The sequence below is a fragment of the Stegodyphus dumicola genome, chromosome 4, assembly GCF_044657685.1.
Source record: "Stegodyphus dumicola isolate Sdum_Otavi_A_Nest chromosome 4, ASM4465768v1".
Taxonomy (NCBI): Eukaryota; Metazoa; Arthropoda; class Arachnida; order Araneae; family Eresidae; genus Stegodyphus; species Stegodyphus dumicola.
In genome coordinates this window covers 60633489-60652494 of record NC_140771.1, presented here as the reverse complement: position 1 = coordinate 60652494, position 19006 = coordinate 60633489, and the positions used below count along the sequence as shown (strand labels likewise).

General features: G+C 30.8%; 1 protein-coding gene across 1 annotated transcript in view; it reads right to left on the bottom strand.

The window, feature by feature from the left end:
• LOC118199405 (protein eva-1-like) overlaps positions 1-19006 on the bottom strand; it is a 212110-nt gene that overhangs the window by 19311 nt on the left and 173793 nt on the right. The window contains exons 5-7 of the mRNA XM_085814998.1: positions 14748-14894; positions 14480-14641; positions 5996-6154 (exon numbers count right to left, since the gene is read on the bottom strand). Of these exons, the coding sequence (XP_085671124.1) occupies positions 5996-6154; positions 14480-14641; positions 14748-14894 (468 nt within the window). The remainder of the gene's footprint in view (positions 1-5995; positions 6155-14479; positions 14642-14747; positions 14895-19006) is intronic.

Here is a 19006-nt window from a genome sequence, read left to right as displayed (position 1 = left end):
ACTGTAACATAACTTTATAGATAATTAAATTTATTTAACCTAGAAATGCAAGTCCAGGTCATTTTAGTTGTCAGCAATACAACACATACCTACTTTTCTTGCTTAAAGATATCAAATGCATTTTTCAAATAAAATCCGTACATTATTGGTAAACTTATTACAATAAAGCATGTGAAGGCTTTGTACTTTAGAAAAGATGCTTCTGTAGAGAATCTTCTAAAAGACACTGCCCCATATTTATATGACATATGGATATAAAAAAAAATTTACACAACCAACCATTTCTGCATTCTGATTGACCAATAATAGTTTCATCTAACCCCTACTTATGGGCCATCATATATTTTATAAACTATTAATAAAATTTTCAGTAGTATAATCATGAATATAGATGAATTCAGATGGCAGTTTTAGTTATGAACAGCCACAGACCTGGTGCACAATAAAGAAAACAGCAGCAGAAATTATATATTCAATAGCTCTTAATCTTAATGTTATCCATAGATATTTTTTAAATATACAAATAAATGAAGAACTAAACTTTATTGATTAGATATTCATGAGGAATTATGGTCAAATATTTGTCATTTAACCATCTCATCTTTAAGAATGACCATTAAGATCCATTTAGTGATGATACATATTTCACACATACACATGGGGGAAAGACAACCAAACTTTATATGGGAAATTAAACTAGAATCCTCAGTTGTGAATTGATACTGTTACGAAATTTGTGTATGTGTACATAATTTTAGTGAAATTATAGTTTTTTTTTGTTTTTTTTTTTTTGTTTTGTTTGTATAGTGTTACATGAAATGCTTGGAAGAGATACAGCTCAACCAGAAAAGTAAGATTACAGAGGCAAGTCTATTTAACACTTAGTAAACAGCTATCTTGCCAAAATGACGAGATATCACCAAGCTTACGATGGTTTCAGCGAAAAAGTTTTGATGCCAAATTTGGTGAGAAATAGATAAAAGTCATCAAACTTAGTGACCATTTAGGTGACATTTTGGTCCAGCCACTGTATAACTATAATTGGTATTATAATTGAATAATTATAGTTGATCCCTATATTTTACTGTAACCATATTTGTACATGTAACTTTAACTGTTTAACTTCCAGTAAATTTCAAAAATAGTAGGTACTAGAGATTTCTCGGTGGCCGTGAGAAAACTATATAAAACCAGAGAGAGCATCTGCTCTCGGTTGTTTAGTTCAGTATAAGTTTGGAGTCTTGAGAGATTTCTGAAAGAGCTTTCCCTTTCTTAGATGCTCTGTGCATTGCATTGCGTTTAATGTTCTTAGTAGTTTGAAATGTAAATATTGATTGTCATATCAGGTGCAATGCCTTTATCAGACAATAAGTGTCCTAAATAAGTCACAGAGTTCCGAGATAGCTGTGTCTTCTCGATGTTAAATTTTAGATTAGCACTTCTGGCTATCGTAAGTAGTGTCTTCTGCAACAGCTTGCAATGTTCTTCGACAGACGGCGATCCTAGGGCTAAAATCATCAAAATATGGGTTTATCTCGTTCTCACTGCTAAAAATCTCCTCCACGGCCCTTTGAAATTCCTCAGGTGCATTGTTCAGACCGAAAGGAAGAACCAAAAATCCGAATCTTCCCCAGGGCATTGTAAATGTTGTCAAGTATGATGACTCCTCATCAAATGGTAGTTGCCAAAATCCATTCTTGGCATCCAAGATGGTAAATATTTTACATCCTTGGAGTTTTGTCATAAGAGCTTCTGCTGTAGGGATTGGATAATGAGGTCTTTGAATAGCCTCATTAAGCTGCCTTGGATCTAAACAAATTCTCAATTTCTTTGGCGTATTTATCACAACCATGTTGCTCCCCATTCTGTAAGCTTATCAACGCTATGATACCAGTTTCAACCATTCTGTTCAGCTCCTGCTTTTCTTTTTCATGCAAAGCAAGTGGCACTTTACGTGGTGCTGCAACATGAGGTGCGACATTTACTTTTATTTTTATCTTTACTGAGCGATTTAGTAAACACATCTGCAAATTCCTGTATCACTTGCTCTGGTGTCTCTTCATTTTGTTTCTTTTCCTGTGTGACTTGATACACTCTTTCAATCAGACCCAAGCCTTGGCAAGCCTGAAGACCCAAAATAGGAGATGATTCCAGAGTGGTTACCAGAAATTTGAGAGTTTTTGTACATTTTTTAGTTTTACATGTAAGGTAGCACTCACCTAGTATTGTTACTTGGTTGTCACTATAATCCAGTACTGGTTGTTTATTTTTCTTAATTATTGATTTCTCACTCCACTTTAACAATTCACTCTTGGGTATAATGTTAACTTGAGCTCCAGTATCTAATTTGAAGTTCACTTCATTTTTATTTACAGTGATCTTTTGGTACCAGACTGATGCTTTATTTGAATCCACTGCGTCAACAGTTTTTACTTCCCCTAGGTAAATAAACTCTGAGTTGCTATCTTCCATATGTTCAATGGTGTGCACTCTCTGTTTTGGTTTGGCGCGACACATTTTTGCCCAAGTGATTTTTCCTACCACACTTTCGGCAGACCGTTCCGAACGCGGTGCACTAATTTAGCTCATGTTTTCTCTCACATCGCTTGCACTCTTTTACTTGTGTTATCTGTAAGGGATTTGATCGATGTTTTTTTTTTTTTTTTTTTTTTCCCTGAGGGCATCTACAGAGATTTTGTTCTCGTCCATTTCAGTGGCTTGTGTTTTGCTATGTTCGGCCGCCTTGCATTCACTGATGATATTTTGCAGCATCTTTTTTGCTCTATTTGTCTCTTGTATTAGCCGTTCTTGTAATGCTTTATCTGAGATGCCTTGCACTATTTTATCACAGAGCATTCTATCTTGCACCTGCCCATAGTTGCAATCTACTATTGCACATCGTAGCCTTGAGTAAAAATCTGTGAATTTCTCTCCTTTCTCTTGCTTTATTTTGAGAAACTTGAATGATGCATAAATCTCATTCTGATAATGTGCAAAATATTTGTCGAATTCTTGTAGCACTTCTTTCAAGGACACTTCACTGCTGCCTACTTCTTGCTTCAAATCAAAGGATTGATATTGCTTTTTTAATTCGTCACCAAAAACATGTCAAAAAGTGCAGTTTTTGTGCTTTCCGACTCTTGGCTATATCTTAATGCCACAATATAGTCTTTGAAGTCTTCCTTCCAGTGTCTCCAAGCTTCAGAAGGGTTTGATCCAGCGCTAAACGGTGACAACGTGGGTAGGTTATGCGCCATTTTTGATTCCAAGTTTTTAAAATGCACGTAATCCTTAAAATATTAATTTATGCATTAAATTTGTGAGCATGGTTAACACTGACACCATGTTATATATGTTGACTCGTCAAACATAGATAAATTACTGTTTATTTATAAGATTAAATTAGATTACTTTATACATAAGATAGACATTGATGCTACATGGTTGGCGGCAAGTGACGAGAGTGTGACGCAGCACAAATACCATGCACTTGCCTAGTTAGTCAGGTTAGAGGCACTGCCATCTATCGGCAAGCAAAGTAATTAATATCTAACATGAACCATCCTTAATAATTTCTTGTTGATGGTTTCCAGAAATCAACAGGGCTGGGATCAGAAGATAACTCTGTTTTTGTTGGCCTATCAGAATGCTGTCCACCAGACTACTGGCTATTTACCATCCCAGATGCTTGAGTCGTGACCTTCGTCTGCCTTGAGATCTTTTGTTTGGTCACTCTAATGATACGCCTTCGTTGCCTGAGCAGTAAGTACATTTAAGATCTTCACACATGGTTTGAAGTGATGCACAGTTTCTCTTAAGAACAAGTCAGTTTGGTGATGGAGAAGATGAAAAGCTTATACGACACAAGAGCTACAGGACGTCGATTCTATGAAGATGACAAGGGGTGGTTATGGAATCCGATATGATGGAAAAGACTTTCTCCTAAACTACAGTCACTGAAACTTTGCTCAAACAGTCCTAAGCAGGTTGACCAATATCAGAGTTCAAATCCATAAGTCATCATATCCTACAGTTATTTGTTAGGATAGGCTAGCCAAGTTACTATGGCCATAATACATAATCTCCATAATGTGTATAACGTAAATAGAATACTAAGACCATGATCCTATTTGTTTTTAAGTTATTTATTGAAATCGTTTTTGTATTACATTGATTTTCCTTATTTGTAAGTATTGCTTCCTGTCCAGGGATTGTACTGCTCTGGATGTTAGTGCTTGGGAAAGGGGCATTGTTATGAATTTTGTTTATGTGAACATAATTTTAGTTGAATTATATGTGAAACTGTAGTATTTTTTTTTTTTTTTTTTTTTTTTTTTTGTATAATGTAACATGAAATGCTTGAAAAGAGGCGGAACTCTGCTGGAAAAATAACCTTACAGGGGCAAATCTATTTAACATTTATAAATGGCTCTCTTTCTAAATTGGCGAGATATCACCAAGTTGGCAGTGGGTTTGGCAACTAATTTTTGTGGCCAAGTTTAGCAACCACTTGGTCCTATCACAGTATAAACTGTAAGTGGTATTGTAATTGAATAACTCTAATTGATCCTTATATGTAACTGTAACCATATCAAATTCTTATATGTAGCTTTAACTCAATATGCCTTCCAGTAATTTAGAGAAATGGAAGGTACTAGAGGTTTCCTGGTGGCCAGGGTAAAACTATGTAAGACTGGAGAGAGCATTAGCTCTCGGTTGTTTAGTTCAGCATGAGTATTGAGAGATCTCCATAGGAGCTTTGCTTTCTAGATGAGCTTTGCATTGGCGCTGTGTTTAATGTTCTTAGTAATTTGAAGTGTAATTACCGATTATACTGTGTGATACTGAGAACAGCTGTACTAGTATTTTTGTGAAAAGTTCAAAAACTGTAAAGTGTTTCTTTTGGTAAAAATCAGTTTTATCAAGCTATTATTGATTCAGTGTGTATTCTATCTATTTCGAACCTGTATGCATGGTGCAATATCTTCCCCCAAGTACTATCTAGAGTGATATGGTTAATATACTAAAAGATTTATTTTATAAAAATGAAATTATGAACCATAATACCAGAATAATTTGTCGTTTTCTGATTATCTACACTCTGCACACCCCCACACAAAACGTCACAAGCTCATTGGTTAAAAAAAAAACTGTTTGGATATCTTTTATGGCTAATAGATACTGGCTTGTTCACAAATAATAATAAATAAAGGAATTTCATAAGAAACAAGAAATCTTATGAAAAAAAAATCTACACAGTTAATAATTAAAGTTTTAGAGCTGGTGGATAATGCTTAACAAAACTGATATTAAATATTAAGTGTGCAAATCCACATGTACTCAAGCATGTATGAGCTATTTATTATCAAATGTATACTAAAAAATACATCAGAAATGGACAGTTTTACTGAAAACTGAAATCAAGGAAGGCAGAAAATCAAAAAGTACCAATATTTTTTAAAAACAGATGTTACTAAAAATTATCAACTGAGAAATACATTAGAAAAAACTGTAAGCACAAAAACATATTATATATTGGTCTACTAAAATTATTTACATTACTAATGAATGTATTAAAAATGTCATTTTTATTTTATTGAAATATACTGTATAACTACCAGAATAATTCTTTTAAAAAAAAGCCTGGTTTTAGAATCTTCCTTCCTGTCCTACCCCCAAAATAACAAAAAATACATAACAATTTCTTTAATTTTACAACCAATACTATAAAGATTATTTATATTAAAAACTGATACTGCGGAGAAGGAATGCATAATAAACTAACAAGTGAAAAAAGCAAAAATTAATGAAGCATTAGAATTAGTATCTGGTTTCCAAATTGTAACTTATATCCACTTTTGAATACATTTATCATTTCAAAAACTATTAATTTTAAATGAATTTAAAAGTAAAATTAGAAAATGGAGGAAAAAAGAATAAAAGATTTTTATACTTTACATGTTGCATAATTTATTTACTAGAAATACGACTTTACCTGTAATAAATTTATAGGCAGCTATCCATTCTGTGATGAAGCCTATAACCTTCTGATTGTCATCTACGGTAGTGCAATTTGCATCAACTAAATCATCACTAGTTTCATCACTTTGTACATCAACTTTCTTAGTTGTAGTTACATTTAAATCTATGGAACCTTAGAAATAAGAAAGAAAGCCAATTACACTCTGCTATGCTGTTTCACATTTTTTTTTTTTAAATAGAATTATTCTTTGCAATTTTTCAACTTAATAACTAAATTGTTTTTATAACACATATTCTTACAGAAATATGAAACAAAAACCTAACAATATTCATTTAATAAGTTAATGGTGATCTTTAACTATAATATTACTAGACATAAAAGTTATCATTCACAGGATTACACGTAAACTTTCAATATTAAAATGAATACAACAATATAATCAAAATTTATCAAACAACAAAATTAAATAATTAATATTATTAAAATGAAACAACAAACTTGTATAAATCTGAATAAGATAATTTCCTCAAAAATTAGAAATGCATTTATAAAAAAGCAGAATAAAAGTTATTCTGAGTTAATCTTTACTACAAAGGAACCTTGGTTCATGAACAAATTTTCCACATGAAAAATGTCTTGGATGATAAACGATGTCTCAAGATACAAGCAAGTAATCCAGCAACTAATTGCTCCAAAATGCATTTAATGAAGTGGAGGAAATCTCTTCAGATGAAGACAGAAGGGAAGATATTCCTAGTTATTTGATCTGTGAAATGTGTGCAAAAACAGGTAAGGTGCAAAGATTCAGAGAACTTGATAAAGAAGTAGTAATCTGCAGCAAAAATATTTGCAATGACAATACTACTATCTTGCTTTAGGAACATTTTAAAATTTAGAAAGAAACATGGACTTTAAATGCTTGTTCATCAGCTATGTTCAAGTAGAGACAAACAGTATAAAAAGGGAAGTTGGGGAAAAAAAAGGGAGAGCAACTACATGATATTTTCGTGCAATGGAATTTCCATCTCATACAATAACAGTTTTTTACTTGCGCCATCAACTTTTCTTCACAGAGATATTGTAAAACTTAATTCAAGTTTTTTATGTTTAGTATTGTGTTAAATATTGAATATATAGTAATATTGTATATGTGTTACATTTAATGAATTCACTGGTTTTACATATAAACTTTCATATAAAGTACTCTTTTCTGAGTAATCACCTGGGTTCTGGGAATGGATTACTTCATTAATTTCTATGGAGAAAATTGTATAAATAGTTCTGATGATAAACTATCAACAGGAATGAATTAAGTTTGTGAAACAAGGTTTCATTGTAGTAATACAATACTTCTGATTTTAATTGGAAGGAAATAATTGAAACTTTATACAGCAGGTGATGAAAATTGCTTTAAACACCTTGTTATGGTCTGATTAATGACTTTTTGAAATGCATAAAATTACTTTGTAGAACACTGGAAGTTATTAATGTAGAAATTAGTCAGAAAATATCCTTTTCTAAACTTTACCATAAAAACTTATGACAAATAAAATTAAGAAACTTAAAAAAAGTTACAGTCTAAAGTCTTATTTGTTTCATATTTCTTTTGCTCTCTTTAGATCACATATTCCCCTAATTTTTTAATGCACCGTATTGATAATGAGATTTTACATATAAATATAGTTGTGTAAAGTATATGAAAAGACATTTCAGAGTGATACTTAAATGATTTTAATTTGTAAGCTTCAGTAAATAATTTTTTACTGCATAAAGGATTTATTTTTCTTTGCTTTCTTTACATTATGTATACACACCCTAAATTTTTAACTCAAATGCATTGTATTGCTAATGAGTTTTTAAACACAAATATAGCTGCTGAAATTATACAGAAAGATATTTTAAAGTATATTATGATATTTAAAGTATTTTAATGCATAAGCTTCAATAAACAATTTTTCAGTACACAAAGGAAAAGTGCAAGTTATTTCAAATAACTAAATTTTGGCTTGTGGAAAAATAAGAAGAAATTAATATAAGAGACTTTTTTTTTTTTTTTTTTTTTCCATTTTAGAATTCATATATTATCCTACAAAATCTACTATTTTCCACAACTCATTCCCCCTCCCCAGTATTTTATCAAACATGGTTGCTAGTGATGTTAAATTATTTTGATACTGAATGCTTTTTAATAAACAATCAGTATCTGCATATGTTAAACTAGGTGCATATGAAGATGAGTTAATAATGCTAATTCCAATAATTCATAACTCATTATTTTTGGAAGTCAGGAATCTAGTTTAATTATGAAAAAAAAATTTATGCTATGGATATTTTTTAGTTCAAATTTTCAAATTATGCACAGCATATATCTAGCACTTATAACGTAATGATTAAAAATTATTTCACTCATATTCTATCATACTGTATCACTCCTCTGGAATGAAATTTTATCTTTTAGAACTGATTCCAGCACACACATCCTGATGCTTTTAGTATGTAAGTGATATTCTATAATACTGTGATCACATGCAAGTATTTACGTTTTGGGCAGCCAGTGTCAATACATAAATAAATTTATAAATAGTTGGATTAAAAAACATTGGAATTATATCCAGCACACATAGCTAAAAACGTAACATCCTATAAAAAATACACAAGTCAAATGTCCAATGATTTCACATCACATGGGGGGGGATTTACTTACCCTCATATAAACCATAACTTGATCTTATGGAATCAATTTAAAATTAATAATTATAATAACTTGATTAACAAGAGATAATTTTACATGCTTGTTCAAAATAATAAAAACTATTTCAAATGACACTAAAAAGTATATACAACATTAACTTAATATTACGCATATCTAATATGACCAATTATAAGAGATCAAATCCTGTATATTTTAAATTATTAAAAAATCACATAATAATCTATATTAAAAATAATGAATATTTTGAAATTTCTCTTACTACAAGAAATAATTTATTAGGTATTTTAAAAACCAATAAATTCAATGTTGAACTTTTAAAAACATACTTCCTATTTTATTAATCTTAACACAAAATCTACATTATTTTATAATCTTACACAACAATAATGTGTAAGATTTATGGGCATATAAATATATAGCCTTTTATGGGCATACAAATATATAGGCTTTTATGGGCATACAAATATATAGTATGCCCATAAAAATCATTATGACACCTTTATTTTTGCAACTTTTGGTTGCAGACATGTACATCCACTTGCAAAAATCTTTTAGGTGAAATAAATATTTGTTATGATTAATGTATATGATGAATTTCTCAAAATTATAAAATATTAACTTTTTTATGCCCTGCATTCCTTACAGTTATATTTAGTAAAAGTTTATGCTTCATCTAGAAAATAAAATACAAAAAGGTTGGGGGCCTTTTGTAAGATCTTTTAAGGCAAAAAACTTAATTTTATTGCTTAAGAGGTTTTTTTAAAAATAAATTAGGATAATATGAGGATAAGTTTTTTTATTAATATTCAGTGACATTCTTTTGTGATTTACTAGTGCTTAACAACTTTTAGTTTACATATATATAGTATACATTTTAACATTTGGCATATCAAAAGTGCTTTTGTGCAAGTAATTAGTAAGTTTTCAAATGCTAAAAGAGTACTGTTAATACTAACATGGAAGTTTTTTTTTTTTCCCTTCAGATTCATAATCTAATAAACATATGAAGAAAAAAAATCAATGGTCTAGCAGATTTTTTTTCTTTTAATTTATGAAAATAATGGTATGAGTTGACTATGAGCTAAAATTTGAATGTGTGCTAAAATTCACAGAATCTTAGAGAAGTCATATACTGTGTTTTTAGTATACGACTTCTCTAAGATTCTGCGAATGAAATTTTACTTTTGAAAAAATTTGTGTCAATCAAAACGTTTTATGACAGTCTACAAAGCAATGCTCATCACTTATTAACATCAAAAACCGTTTCTTAAATAAATATTTCACTTCTGGTTATGCACAAATTTTAATATTTTACTCTTAATTTTTGAGTGACTTATGAATTTTCAAGAAATATGATTTTAATGGCATATGAAAATTAAACTTCTTATGTTTAATCTTTTTAGAATAAATATAAACAAAAGATTCTAAATATAACTATAGCTAGCTACCAAGCAACCATATAAGATATCAGATTTCATAATTTTACTCAAATTATTTCTTTAATTAAACAATGCCGAAACATGAATATTTGTGTTATTTGAAATATTTTTGTGATAGAAAGTATATGTCTACCACAATAGTTGCCTAAGGACATTTACAAACATGGCGCACATTCGTCATATTGCATCACTTTACTTAAAAATGCCTCACATAACTCAAAATAATTTTTGTAACTGGAAGTCTATGGCCAATGGTTGTGAAAATAAAGGCGGTGTTATTGCTTTTTTGAACAAACACACTGTATGTATGTCAGACCACAACAAAAATAAATTTAAAAATCATTTATTACTTGAAATGCATCTTTCTCTTTGTGAGATTTTTATATAGTTTTCAACAGAGTCGCATAAATTTAATACAGGTATCAAAAATTTTTTCACAAAAAATTTGAGTTGGAAGTATTTTGTATTTCTTTAAGGTTTAGATAACATACACAATGGATCTACAGATGAATTATACTTACAACATGCATATAAACTATACTTACAAAGTTTGTTTTAACTTAAAATCTATTAAAAGTGCAGAAAACCCTTATGACATGTTAAAACTTGATTAGGACAGATAAGCTTTCAGTAAAAATGCATATGTAAAATAACACTTTTTGCTATGGTCTAATGTTACTTTTTTCTACAAAGACTGAATTTTGTTTTAAATATATATTTAAGATAGCATTTTTATATTTAATATCAATTGTATTATCCTATAAAATTCTGTCTTTTGGTAGATGATTAACTTTCTCATTACCTACAAGACTAACACAAATCTTAACCAACTGATAACAAAATAAAATAATTAATGAGTATGTGTATATATATATAATAATTTTGTCACAAGGTAATTAAAAATTTTTAGTAAATGAAAGGCAATATGTATAGTTTATTGGATTTAGAGCATTCTTATGCAGTAGCAGTGTTTCCTGTGAAAAAATTATATTCATACCACCTATTCATATTAAATATCGAGCTTTAAGACAGTTTGAAGAAATTTCTTTAATTATATTGAGTTCCTAATAAACTGCTGATCTTACAAAATTTCTCAACTTGAAGAAGAAAGGAGAAGGAACAGGAGGCTTAAAAGTTATACAGTACAAAGTCTTTAATCCAGACTCATCGGGGCTTCGGTGATTCCGGATTAGGGGTTTTTCTGGATTAGAGATCATCAATTTAAATCTGATAAGATGGCATGCAGAAATTATAAAATTAAAAATATGAAACCGTAATTTCTGAAATAAAGAACAATTATGATCTAAAGTGTATCAAACTTTACAAGAAAAAAAGCTTAATATTTATTTGTTTACTTTATTAAACATTTCTTTCAACACGTGCATGTGTAAAGCATACATTACGCATAGTCGAAATTAAGAAAATTGCAACCAGAAAACTATTTGATGTGTATTCGTGATATTTATTGCGATGACCATCTTAGACCATCTTGGATGGAGATACATGAAGCAACACATCTAGGTACAGAGTAAATGAAACTACGTATGGTGTCTTCAGGAATGGCTCTCCATTTTCTGTCAACCATTTGCCACAGTTCGTCTTCTGAATGTGGCAATGGTAGGGTATGCAAATGGCATCCAATCACATCCCAAATGTGTTCAATTGGTGAGAGATCAGGATAGAATGGTGGCCAGGGAAGCATCTGTACACCTTGCAGAGCACATTGGCAAGTATGTATGTGGTCGGATGTTATCCTGCAGATAAAAGGCATTGGACACTCCCTGAAGGCAGGGGAATGTCACTGGCAGCAGCACATCATCTATATATCATTGGGCAGTCATAATGCTCTGAATATAAACTAGAGGTGACCTGGAATCATACACAATTACACTCCAAACCATGATGCCCCAATGTTGTGCTTTGGAGTGTTCAACAATTGCTGCTGGATTGGACCTGTGTCCACATCGATGCCACACTCGTATGCGGCAACTATCATTGGAGAAACAGAAGTGTGACTCCTCCTGAGAACTTGACCCTGTGCCATTCAGTCCTTCACATCACTCAAGCCCGGCACCATTGAAGACGTTGGCGTCTATAATGTGGGGTCAATGGCAATCTTTTTAACGGATGCCACGAGTACAGGCTACTAGCCACCAATCAATGGCAAATGGGTCTGGTTGATATGTGAACATCCAAGGGTGTCTTGAACATGCTGTAGAATGGAGGTAGAAGTGGCTTGGGGGTGCGCCACCACTTGTCAGCAGATGCGTCAATCCACGCATGCTGACGTCACTCTGGCTGCACCAGCACCACTCCAACTTACCACATTTCCTTGGTCTAACCATCATCATCATAGCCAATGTACTGCGAACACGTTTAGGTGTGTGTCAGCTGAGATTTGCCACATGGGCTAACCTGCCCTTCTCAATCTGATCACCATGCCCCTTGTAAAATCATTTGTCTGCTGAAACTACCTTCATTGACAATGGCCTGGCATTCTGTGCTATTACATGCATCCTCTGAGACAAGAACAAATTTCTTATGATGATTTATCTATTAGAAATAATGGCACGAGAATTGAACATTCCACAGGTTCCTTTCCATATATCTTCTTCAACATGCACTGGAGAGCTGTGCATTTGACATCATTCACATCATTTGGTGACGTGCATCTACCCTGAAATTTGGATAATTTTTGGGCCACTACTTCTTGGTGTTGCACTTTCAGCGTTGAGTAGTGTATTTGCCAATATCATGATCTTTCATGCAAGAATTATTTTCGTTCTTTTTTTCTAAAATAAAATTGTTCACCCCCACTTCAACTCTAATAAAATAATGCATATAGATTTTAGTCCCCAAATCAAAAAGAAATATAATAATAATTTATTACAATTAAATAACAACAACAATCATTTATTATTGTACAATTATTATAACTAATTATCAAGAAATTTTTTTCAGCATACTCTACATATATTTTAGTTCAAAGATAAATAAGATGTAATTTTTAATTGTAGTATTATAATAATTATTATTATTTATTATCACTGAAATTATTATAATCTATTAAAATAATTATTACATTAGAATTCCTTGTAATAACAATTATACCATAAAATGTCCTAATTAAATAATAATATTAATTATTATTATGCGATAATAGTTATTACAATTTACCACAAAATGATATCTATATAATAAAATTTAAGCTTTGAAAACACATTTTTATTAATATATAAATAAAAATGTAAATGTAACAAAATTAAATACAATGTAATCAAATAGTTAATTAGAAATAATGATCAGCATATTATCTTAGATTACTTAAAACTAATTTTATGCCTCATTAAGTCTGTACCCTTTGAATGCAGTGAAAATAACATAATACATTGGCATTCCACGTTCCCTCAGACTAAATGACACTATGTGTCCAACCCAACCTCGGAACCAGGTCCTGTGGTTCAACTCCTGTCATCACACCTTGGAGAGGGTTGGCACCATCACCATTTGGTGAAACTGGTCATCAATTTGCTACCTATTGGTCACATGGGCTGCCCGTCACCCAACGACATTACCCAGCATAACGAGAGCACCACCCCTGGGCTACCAGAACTTTAAACTCTAGAACCTGCCAGCCCCAGGGGTCAACTGAAAAGCAATCTTTTCGGGGCCTTTAGAACCACTAGGTTCGTTATTTGTACACCTCTCTGGCCGAGACCGCCTAGGTACAAATCCTAGCCATAAGCTTCACACAGTTCTCTGTGTCAATCCCTGGGGGGGGGGAAGTAAAAATAAGAATGGAAAAAATTGCTACTACATGATTCACCCATCCTATTTCATCAATAAATCCTATTTCATCAATGAATGGCACTTGTGTGTTTGTGCTTATGGTTGGGGTCAGCATGGTTAAACTATACATGGTATTGGGCTCCAATGAAATTCTTTTTGGTGTTCAAAGCCTTGCTAATACAAGGAAATAGACATGTAAAGAAAAGAAAAAAATGAAGGTAACAAGAATTCTGTCAAATAGAGATATTCTTAATGCAATGGCATGGAATCGTTAATTAGCATGGAATGACTTCAAGTGAACTGGCAAACATACTTTATTTTAAACAGTGAACTGCACAACAGTTATTCAAAATCTCTGAAGAGTTACTGTTTTAGGGTACCATGCATTAATTAGTATTTTACAAAAAGTTTTTGACTATTTGTGCATTAATTAGCAAGGATAATCAGAAGTTCTGTTAGTTTGACAGCTATTACATAATGAAAAGTGTAATTTCCATGTATGTTGGTTTGGGTAGACTGTCTCCATTTACAAGAAAACTGAAAATATTAACCAACCTTTATGGTAATTAGATGGTGTGGTGGGCTTTATAATATTTATATTATCAGAAGACTTTAGATTATGTAGAATTTCTGATACATCAGGTTCTTTCAATATGCTTGGATAATCTATTTCAGTCTCTTCATGAAACTCCAGATCTTGCAAAGAATCTTTGGGGACTAAAAAAATAAATTTTTTAGAAGATTTAAATGGTAGATGGTTTTTTGAAATATATTAAAATTTTAATTTATTCAAATATTAACACTGTATGATCTGAATACATACCACAGGTAAATACAACTCTTAAAAAAATGCGAGTCTTGGCAGAGCAGCCAGTTACCCCAAATGTTTTAGTATCAGCAGTCAAAACACACTTTCGACGGCCATTACAGCTGTTCATTGCTGTTTCTGTTGCAAAATTTGCTGAGCAAGCTTTATAAAAGAAAACAGAATATGTAAGCAAAACTTCAATTCTGCCAATATAATCACAATTTATTCTTTATATAAGAAATGGAAAAGTGTTGCTAAAATTTAACATAATTTTTAATTCTAAACAAAAGCACACATTAATACTTTATTGGCTTACTGAAGAAAGTTCTCTTAAAAATTCTTTAACTGTTTAAATTAGAGAATTTAATTTAAAAGCATAATTTACTTCACACTTAATTTAATAGCATATAAATATCTTCTACGAACTTTTTAAAATATTTTTTTTAATCTTTTTTCTTAAATAATTTCTTTCAATCATTGAATTTAAAATTAATTTTCAATTTTGTTTATTTAAAGTTAATCTTTTATGTGAAAATTTCCTATCACTGAAACTTTTTTTCAAATAAAAAAAGACAGATCATTTCACTTTTACATTAATAGCAAATAAATAATCAAATTATAAGGAAACATGTAAATGTAAAATTTAAAATTACATAAAAATGTCTAATTACACTCAAAATAAGCAGAATTTTATCAAAACCCACACCAACCTAAGGTTGCTTTTATCCCTAATTTTGAAATATTTATTTTAAATATGAAATTTACTTGTTTTTCTTTAAAAATTTCCACCCCCCTTAAATTTGCTTTTTCCATAGTCTTTTTTTTAATATCAATGATATAAATATATTTATTTTATATCATTTATTGAAACACTTCTGATATAAGGAAGATGGGTCACTTTGTAGAGACATTAGGATTTTTTTAAAGAGATGAGACATGAATATGAGTAATGCCTTCGCTGATCTCAAAGCACGGACATCTCGAATACGCATCGAGCGTGCTGACCACTACACCACGAAGGCATGCTAAGAAGGTGGGAGGGGACCCAATCGCCAAATCCTGGTGGTGAAGAATCATCATTCCCCACCTTTTTTAGTTCGGGTGCCACTGTAGAGACATAAGGATTTTTTTGAAAAGATGAGACACGAAAATGAGCAACGCCTTCTCCGGGACTCAAAACACGGACCTCTTGAATACGCATTGAGCATGCTGACCACTACACCACAAAGGCATGCTAAGAAGGCGGGAGAAATTGCATATTTAAAATTTTCTTTTTTAAACTAACAGCAAATATATGGTTTTATTGTAGTTTTTAATTATTTATGCTTTAATTCATATAACAGACTCTTTTAATCTAAGGAGAACTTTTTTCAAGTAAAAATATTAATGTTTAATGTGTGTTATTGTTTTGAACTTATAACAAAGTGCATTGCATAATTCTACTATATTTATGAAAAAAATACAAGTTAAAATTTAAATTAAGTTCATAACAAATTTTTCCTCAAGTAAAAAGTTATAAAATTTCTGTATTTTACTGCTTTGTTGATAGTGAATAGTCAATTGTTTATAAGGAATAACTAGTTAAAACCCTATGCTACAAAATAAAAAATTTGCACTTTTTGGTTTACTTGAATATGACAAAGCCCTCTAGGGCTATTTGCCTAAGCAGAGGGATGCCTAAGGGGAGTGCTTTCTAAGGTAAACTGGTTCATATTCACATTACACATGCAGAAAACCATGAAAACGCCATGTAGCCAGTCCATCCACCAAGATTCGAGCCCGAGTCAAACTACCAGCGTTCAGCGACTTCACTGCTTGGCTGCTGGTGTGCAGAAATTTTCTCAGAATGATTTTGTTCGATTATTTATTCCAGTTTGTCTTTTGAATGACAGTAGTTACAAAATGCTGTATTTACTTGAAAAAGCATTTTTAACTATGAAAGCCGTATGTAGAAAGTATCCAGTTAAGGTTAAATTTCACAAATTTCTTGTATTTGTCTAGAATAATTTTTATTATAGTATTAAACTTTTTTATTTGTTTCAATAAAAATGCTGTGCAATACAGTTTCTTAGCTAAATTTATTATTCAGAGATTCAGTTTTATGTAAGACAATGGAGGTAATGATAATAATTTTTTGGCCTCAGAAAGAGTCTGTGTATATGTGTATTTCGTTCATACTGCATATAAGCTAATAGACTTAGGCCTACGTAATTGAGTACATAGGTGTATCTAGACAACAGCCAGTGCATCTCGAAGTGATGTTTTCAAAATTCGAATGAGTTTTTTTTTTTTTAATGTTATGTTTTTTGATTAAATCACATCAAATCCATAATTCTTTCTCATATCAGCAACAATGGCACAACAATGGCACATAGCCATTGTTGAGGATATATCACTGTTGCCATTGTTGCTGATATGAGCACTGTTGCCACTCAGAAAAATGAAGGCGATAATTCTGTGCAGTTTGTAAATTTAATTTATTTATTACAATAATTAATATTTGTATTAAGGGATATTGCTTATTTCATTGTAAATTTTTTTTATATGCAATACATTTTTATTGAAATTTGTGTTTTTTTTTTTATTATTATTATTATTTTAGTCCAAAGGGGCTTTGTCCCTGAAGGACTATTGTTTTCGTTTTGCGATTTTGCATTGAATCACTATAAATGTCCATTTCACTTTTCAAACTGTTGCCACCAAATGTTAGAGTCCTGCATTATACTTGAAGAAATTAAATAATGAAAAATCTGCATAAATGTACATATATTTCTCGCATTGTGATAAAAAAATGGTACATAGAGCTATTGAATTTTGAATGACGTAATCCTACTGCGAATATGGGCATGTGGAAGCCCAAATTTGAAATTTGTTTTATTATCAATTTCATATTTTGTAAAATGTTAAAGAATTTTTGAGTAACAAACTCAATGATTTGAAAGTGAGCAATGGTAACAATCGACAGGGGAAAAAAAAAAAAAAAAAAAAAAAAAAAAAAAAACCCTTTTTGTCCTCGCGGACTGGAGGAAACGGCATTTGCCAAAGTCCTCATCTCCTTTCTTCTTGTTTAAATGCAAGATTGCTAAATACTGCTAAAATATCTCCAGCGTGCGAAACTGCCTATCGAAAATTCTAAAGATAGGCTCATTTAAAAATTATTTTGCGACATTGTTATTGAACTGAAATTTATGGTTTTAAGTGCAAAGAACATAATATTCAATAAAGGTAACACACAAAATGTTAAAAAAACGTCATTTTGGACGTAATTTAAATTCTGAAACCTTAATTTTTTTTTAGGGGGGGATAAAGTTGTTCTGCAGAGTTAAACTCTGTGCAGTTTTTAAATTTAAAATGCTTGGTGTTCCCTTTAGGAATTTTTCCGGTACATTTAAAAGCCAGATGAAAGCAAGCTGGCCGTGTAGCGGCTAGTAGTAAATAAAATGTTCTTGGCTATTAAAACTGCAGTTATAATATTCTGAAAAATATTTTTAGATGTAACATCAAATTTAAACAAAATACAAACACAAAGTGAATTTAAAGATAATTCCAAGAATACAGTGAAAAATTACATACTTTTTTCACAAGCAGAGGTTTTGACGTTCTAAGAAAATTTTATATTTTTATTCCAAAATTAAATAAATAGTTTTATTTTCAGTTTTTTACATCCTTCCATTTTTGGAGGTATGAAAAAATAATATGATATAAAGATCACGAGGAATCTTTTCCTTGGTAAACTTCATGTTCTTCCTTCTCCTTGCTTATTATGTTTATGCAAGTTTAAATTTATTTAAATGCAATTCACATCACATTTGACGAAAGACATTTTATAATTTTTAAAAAAATATTATAGATGAGTATAATTGTTTAATAGATAATTCTTAATTCATAGAAGGCAATTTTAACTAACTACAAAGAATTTGAGCAGTTAAATCCCGCCATTTAAAATACAGATATATTGATCTTTATCAATGGCAATTGCCATCTATGTCTAAATAATTATTTTTTCTTAATTTCAAAAGAATTAGGTCTGATCTGCATTCTGAATACTTTCTTAAAGATAATAATAATAAACCTGAATATACACAGAAGAAAAAATTGTGAAATATTTTATTTATAGAAAAAAAAAAAAAAAAAAAAGAGAGAAACACACAATTGAAGTCAATAACTATTCTTAGGAATTGTGATAAGAATTTTTGACTAACAAAAAATTTCATTCTTGGTTATATGTACAGGGTTAGCAAGAAATAAAATTTCCTACTTCTGAGGGCTCTAGA